The sequence below is a fragment of the Arachis duranensis genome, chromosome 9, assembly GCF_000817695.3.
Source record: "Arachis duranensis cultivar V14167 chromosome 9, aradu.V14167.gnm2.J7QH, whole genome shotgun sequence".
Lineage (NCBI taxonomy): Eukaryota > Viridiplantae > Streptophyta > Magnoliopsida > Fabales > Fabaceae > Arachis > Arachis duranensis.
Window position 1 is genome coordinate 26,976,857 of NC_029780.3, and position 7,394 is coordinate 26,984,250.

Genomic DNA, 7,394 nt, shown 5'->3' on the forward strand with positions numbered 1-7,394 from the left:
AACCAATATAAGGCAGCTCCATCCAAAAAAGTAGGAAAGAATCGGCATAAAATAGGATCGGAGTCACTGTTGAGAAACATCATGGACTCAAATTTCATGACATGAACTTTAGGATCCCCGACTCCCTTATATGGTGCTAGGGTCATCGGGAGCATAAAGTTCATGGGTATTTTGAAATTCATTATCTCATCAGAAAATGGATTGGCTTGTTGTCTCCCAGTTTTGGAGGGGGTTTCCCCTGTCTTTGCATTAGACTATGATTGATGCTCTTCATGTTGATCATCGTTTGTCTTTTTATTGTCAATTTTTCGATCTCTATTGTTTTGCATTGCCGCTAAAAGTTTGGCCATCCGCTGATTTTCCGTCAGGAGGGCGGCGTTGGCAACTATGAGGTCAGTGTTAGTTCGGGAGGGTTGTTGAGTCTCCGAATGATCAGTTATAGTGTCCCTCCTGCAAAGAAAAACGGATGCAAAATGGACGCAGATGGATTATAAGGATTAAAATAATTGTGGGCGAAATTAAACTTTTCGGGCCCTACGGTGGGCGCCAAATGTTCTTGCAAGGATACTGCTGCCGAGCTATACGTCGGTTCCTTGTTGATCGAGGTGAGCTCGGCGACCTTGGTTGGGTAGGTTGTATCCTCGTGAACTCGGATCCGAGCGTGGTACCTGCAAAAAGGACTCCGACGTCCAAGTCAATGGAAGAATAAACTAAATAAAGGATATAAGTGATAACAGGTGTGATTCGAAGTATGTTGTGTGTTTTTTATTCAAATCCTAGGCCTGACTTTATAACCTAGTCTGTTTGCTTTGTGGTTGGTTAATTTCCGAGATTTTTGATTGATAAGGTCTGAGATCGTAGTGATTTGAGTATGAGATTGAGTGGGACGTTCTGAGTTCGAAATTTGCGGAGAGTAATGTGTTAGAATATAGCCGTTACGCCGAAATATTGTTCGATTTCGTCTGAGATTATGGAAGTACGGTATAAAGATAATCAAGATAATTAATAATATAAAGTTCTGAACGATTAATTTTTTTTATTTTATATCTCTTTAGCATTGTTAAAATTTTGATCGTGGCAATTTTTTCTTCCTCTTGAATTTCGACAGCAATAATGAAAGAAGAGAAAAGAAAGGTGAGATTGGAAGTGGTACGGAGAGTGAGGCACGAGTGAGAATAAAAGAAATGGTTGAGGAAATATGTTGCTGAGATACAAAACTAAAAGAGTCAAAATCTAAGGTTAAAAAAGTGCATGAAAGATGCATAACTTATAATATACAAATGAGACGGTTAGATTTGTGTACTTTTTAATTTGTGTAATCCGACTGTCCGATTTGTTCCACGCAGCCATCACAAACCTGGTGATTCTCCTCGCGCTCCAATAACCATGCTATACACAAATCCTATCACAACAAAATTAAAAAAGTGCTCCATTACTAAATAAATTTCCATTACAAATAACAAATTGCATCCTGAGTTCCTGACTTGAGTTGTACTTTTTCCTGGTTTCCAAAACACAGTCTGCCCCCGCTTCTTGCCATTTCTTCAGTAGCGAAAACCCTATTTTTCAATAGCTTAAGGCTTAAACCCAAAATCTCTTCGATTCTATTTATCTACTCTCCAAGAAACCCTACTCATCAGTTCACTCTTCTCTTGATTGTTCCCAAGCGATGTCGTATCGCCCAACCGGAAACTCAAGGACCGATGTCCGCCGTAGCCGCTACAAGGTGGCTGTCGACGCCGAGGAGGGTCGCCGGCGGCGAGAAGACACCATGGTGGAGATCAGGAAGAACCGAAGGGAAGAGAGCTTACAGAAGAAGCGGCGCGAGGGTCTCCAAGCACAGCAGATTCCCGCTTCGGCACAATCCACTGTGCTAGAGAAGAAGGTCAATTCTTAAATTTTCCACAATCTGTACTCTCTTTTTTCCTGCTCATAATGATAATCATTTTTCTCCCTATTTTATCCCTCGAAAATGGATATCGTTAGTTTACTTAGATGCGTGCTCGGTTGACCTGTTCACAAATGATACTTGAATTGTTGAATTGATCTTCTGATTTCGCTATATATATGTTTACCGAGTAGACTTCAGTAGTTTTATTAAGAATGTTGATGGCAGTGCGTTGATTGTGTTAATTTGCTTACACTGAAAGTTTATGGTGGTGCAGTTGGAACACCTACCTACGATGGTTGCAGGTGTTTATTCTGATGATAATAGCCTTCAGCTGGAAGCAACTACTCAGTTCCGGAAGTTGCTTTCGATTGGTTAGATGTTTGGTCTTTATAGTTTATACTACTACCTCATTTATTTCTTGTCGTTTTGTTTAGTTCACTTAGATGGGTGCTTTTTGTGTTCCAGAGCGCTGTCCGCCGATTGAGGAGGTTATACAGGCTGGTGTCGTTTCTCGCTTTGTTGAATTTCTTTCGAGGGATGATTTCCCCCAGTTGCAGGTTTGTTGTCTGCCTTGTTTTCTTTAATTAGTCTTTTAACTTGAAAGTATAGGTAGGTAGGTATATGGATGCAGAACACTTGGAACACTTTAAAGTTTGAAAATTACAATATTCATAGATGGTGTATGTAATTAAAAGTTTGAAAAAATTTAAATAAGATGATTCATGTTTTAAATTTCAATATTTAAGTTATTTTAAAATCTGAATAAACTAAAAATTTGCATGTCATTTCTTTTCTCAGATAATTTTTCCCCCAAATGTACATGTGAATTATGAAATGTGTTATTAGTGTGTCGAACAAGGTCTAATGTGGACCTGTAGAAACAAATGGCCAGTCGTTATGTACATGCTTTCTAGCTTCTACTATATTTCATTGACTATGTTCATTGCATGTTGTTAGTTCGAGGCAGCTTGGGCTTTGACAAATATAGCTTCTGGAACATCTGAAAACACCAAGGTGGTAATTGATCATGGGGCTGTCCCCATTTTTGTAAGGCTCCTTGCTTCACCCAGTGACGATGTCCGTGAACAGGTACCTTTTTTGTGCTGTTGCATCTGTTAAGTGTTGGGGAACATATACATGCATTGTTTGTGTATAATTGTTGTTTTTGTTAAGTTTGTGAAGTTAAAAATATGGATCACGATTATGAAATACAGTTGTTCATCTTCCCCTCTGGATTTTGATGAGATAATTGTGGCAGGTATAATGGTGCTATGTATTTGCTCATGCATACAAAGAAAGTGGAGGGTTCTTAATGCTGAGTGTTATTATTTATTATTAATATGTAGCAGACAATGCAATGCAATGTATCTAAGTGTTCATGGTATCTTCAGTTAAAAGTTTTGATTTAACCACTTGTTTATGGTTTCCAGGCAGTGTGGGCATTAGGAAATGTTGCTGGGGATTCTCCCCGATGCCGTGATCTTGTACTCAGTCATGGTGCTCTGCTTCCTCTGTTGGCGCAATTGAATGAACATGCCAAACTTTCCATGCTTAGGAATGCTACCTGGACACTTTCAAACTTTTGCAGGGGCAAGCCACAGCCTCCTTTTGATCAGGTGAAAAACAGTTTATTTAATGCCTTAATCTCTCTGAATAATCAGTCTTTGAAAATTGATTGTCTGGTCCTTAGGTTTGTTTGCAAGCTTTTGTTTCGGAGAGAAATGGAGGTCTTGAAGTATAAATCTTAGTCCATTTCATTATATATACTTTAAACCCTTCTCTTATCTCTCTTCCCCATTGAAACCAAAAGTAGCAACATATCTTCTCTTTCCTTTTTAAATATTGTAGTACAGTCCTTTATCACAATGAGATCTAGATGTACATATATGTACCCTATTGATTAGAGTGTTCTCATATTTTTTTAAAATACTTCATTACTTTGTTATAGTTGGTTTTGCGGTCTGATGAGCAGTTTCGCTCTGCTTTTTCTCTGTTCTCTAGAAATCAATTCATGCATTTCCGTCGTAATGTTTCTATGTATGTGGCAGCATTTTTCTTTATGAGTGGCCCTTACAGATCATTTAATATGTAATTTCGTTGCACTTGTATGTAAATGTCTTAATATCGTTGGTTTAACCACTTTTTATTTTTCAACATTTCTAACTTCTACTTAACTAAGTTACTTATGTAATTATGTTTGATTTCTTTTCCGTACATTTCACTTTCTTTTTAAACAGGTTAAACCTGCACTTCCTGCCCTTGCTAGTCTTATCCATTCAAATGATGAAGAAGTCTTGACTGATGCGTGTTGGGCACTTTCATATCTTTCTGATGGTACAAATGATAAAATTCAAGCTGTAATTGAAGCTGGTGTCTGTCCCCGGCTAGTTGAGCTTTTAATGTGAGTACTAAACATATGGCTGTGTAGTTATATATATGCTTGTGTCCTAGTGACCCAGTCTCATTTGTTGTCAATTCTAACTTTTCTTTTATTTTTTGTTCTTGTCCAGGCACCCATCCCCTTCAGTTCTAATTCCTGCTCTTCGAACAGTTGGAAATATTGTCACTGGAGATGATATGCAAACTCAGGTATTAGGTTCCAGAACATGTCACGGTTCTTTCGTTATGATCAGTACCTCACTATGCTTTTCTGCATTGAGGGACATAGACAGAACATACATTTATCAATTGATTGTGATGTCCTTGTTTCCCCTTCCTCTGTTATTCCACATTACTTGAAAGAGTTTGTAACTGTACCAAGAACTCAGTAAGCAATTATGCTAACAGAAATCTGATTCTTGGTTAAGGATCTTGAAAGAAATGAATTGATGATGAAGGAAGAAGAGAGAAATCTTGTGTTAATCTGAATTTGATTCATTTAGTGATCTTACTTAATGTTTACATAATTTCTTCATGTATTTATAGTTATATTGTATTAAACCATAACTAAGTAACTACCTAACTGAAAAGACTAACTACCTTTGCCCTTTCTCAACCAACTCTTAACTTGGACCACAAGCTACTACAAATTTTGTATCTGATGATAATCGCTTAATTAAACTTGGTGTTACAGTAATTAAATGTTCTTGTACTTATTCGGGATTTTTTTAATGTGATTCTTTTCTCCATAGATTATCATCAACCATCAAGCTCTTCCTTGCCTTCTTAATCTGTTATCTAATACTTATAAAAAAAGCATCAAGAAGGAAGCTTGTTGGACCATATCAAACATCACAGCTGGTAATAAACAGCAGATTCAGGTATAGCATGCTCCCCTCTCTTTATTTCGTTGCACTTGCTTGTTCTAATAATTAAGATTTATAATATCCTCTTCTAATTATGAACTATATGTTCTTGTATTTTTCAATTACAGGCTGTAATTGAGTCTAATATAATTGGTCCTTTGGTCAGCCTGCTTCAAAATGCTGAGTTTGACATCAAGAAAGAGGCTGCTTGGGCTATATCAAATGCTACATCTGGTGGATCTCACGAACAAATCAAGTATGGAGAGTAGCTTTTGATCATAACATCCCCTGGATGTTACAGTCTTGTTATGATAGTTTTAGTATCATGTTATGATTATTTTCCTTGGTTGACAGGTACCTGGTAAGCCAAGGGTGTATCAAGCCCTTGTGCGACCTTCTCATCTGTCCTGATCCTAGAATTGTGACAGTTTGTTTGGAAGGACTTGAAAACATCTTGAAGGTGGGAGAAGCTGATAAAAATATGGGCAATACCGGTGATGTGAATCTATATGCCCAAATGATTGACGATGCGGAGGGTTTGGAGAAAATTGAGAACCTCCAGAGTCATGATAACACAGAGATTTATGAAAAGGCAGTGAAGATTCTTGAAACATACTGGTTGGAGGAAGATGACGAGACGATGCCTCCAGGGGATGGTTCCCAATCAGGGTTCAACTTTGGTGGCTCTGATGGTCCTGCTGTGCCACCCGGTGGATTCAACTTTTAGTTAGAAGATATTCGTGTTTTTTTCTTGGGTAACATTATGGCACTCTTCTCCCTATTCTTATCTGTAAATCCTTGGATTTTCAGTAGATAATTTTGGTGATTTCTTTATGGCTTGCGCTTTCTTTACTATTCAAGACATTATTCAGAAGTTTGTCAACTGCAGGAGTTTCGGCTGGTTTAAAGACGTCCAGTACCACAGGACGACAATTGGGGTCAAGTTAATGCTTTCCTTGTGTGCGTCCTTTAAGGTCCATCCTTGGTAAATAGAGGGTTGCTGGACCGAGCTTTGGTTTTCGCAGTGGCCGGTTTACATATCACATGGTGTCAGATGGGTTGTGGCATGATATTTTTGCCAATTGATAGCACTTCATTCTGCCAAGTGATCATCATCATACAATTGATGTTCAGTCTTGTGGTTTTTCCTTTGTAATATGCTAAATATTATTTGTTTGTCCTTTATTATAGTTACAAGGAAACGTTGAAGTCTTGGTTTTACCAAATCCCTTGTGACCTGTAAGCTTTTTTTGACGACGAAGCTTTGATGTTTTCGCTGATGTTAAATTATTCGTTGTCATATTGGCCCTCGTTTCGTTATGATTTTTTATGTATTTCTTGTTTTGTTCGGGAAGCCAAAAAGTATTGTGCTTCCCCTGTTGTGTATTAGAATCTTATATCTAGTTGGTCATTTTCGCCACCAAATTTTTTTCTCCCATTTAATTGCCTCAACAGTGTTTCCTTGATTTACAATTGCATTCTGCCTACACATTATTTTTGTTAGACATCATTTTCCTGCTCGAATTTTTATTACTGTTATTCACGGTGAAAGATATACGGTGGTCCAGATTTTATGTATTCAATATAAATGAATAAATTATGACAAGTGTTTTTTATAACAAGTTTAACCAAGTTGGATAATAACTAACTGGCTCTAAATTTTTTACTTTTTCATTCTTCTACGTTTTCCCGCTTCATTTCTTATTTGTTTATTTGTGTTTATGAATTTCTAAAAATTTTATAAAGAAGAAGAATAAAAAAATAGTCTTTTTATACAAAATAAAGAAATTTTATGATGGTAAATGCATTTTTTAAGGCAAATACAATATTTAGAAGAAAAAAAAAGTAAACATGAAAATTTATTGAAGAAAAACACAAACTGTGTTGAGGAAAGAAAAAGAGGAGGAAGATGAAGAACAAGAATAAGATAAAAAAAAATCTGCACAATCCAAGAGAATTTGTACCATATGCAATTAAAATTTTTATGTTTTTTAACTAAAATTTATATTTTTTTTTTGTAATTCAATTAAAAAATCTGCATAATTCAAAAATTTTTTTTGTTATACAACTTTAATTTCTGTGTTATTTAATGAAAATTTTACGTTTTTAACGAAAACTTATGTATTTTTTTCATTATTATTATTCGACAAAAAAATATGCACTGTTCAAAATAATTTCTATGTTTTGTAACTAAAATTTGAATTTCGCTAAGTAGACAAGGAAAATTGTGAACAATGGACTACATCTCAAGCCCACTA

The 7,394-nt window shown here is 36.3% G+C and overlaps 1 protein-coding gene across 1 annotated transcript; it reads left to right on the top strand.

Moving 5' to 3' along the window:
- Nucleotides 1-1,427: 1,427 nt before the first annotated feature.
- Nucleotides 1,428-6,572, top strand: LOC107465266 (importin subunit alpha-2). The gene is made up of 11 exons (XM_016084248.3): nt 1,428-1,885; nt 2,166-2,262; nt 2,357-2,448; nt 2,849-2,980; nt 3,322-3,507; nt 4,129-4,292; nt 4,402-4,480; nt 5,023-5,151; nt 5,265-5,392; nt 5,491-5,891; nt 6,026-6,572. The coding sequence occupies exons 1-10, from the start codon at nt 1,670-1,672 to the stop codon at nt 5,861-5,863; spliced, it is 1,596 nt and encodes a 531-aa protein (XP_015939734.1). The 5' UTR covers nt 1,428-1,669; the 3' UTR covers nt 5,864-5,891; nt 6,026-6,572.
- The last annotated feature ends 822 nt before the right edge of the window (nt 6,573-7,394 follow it).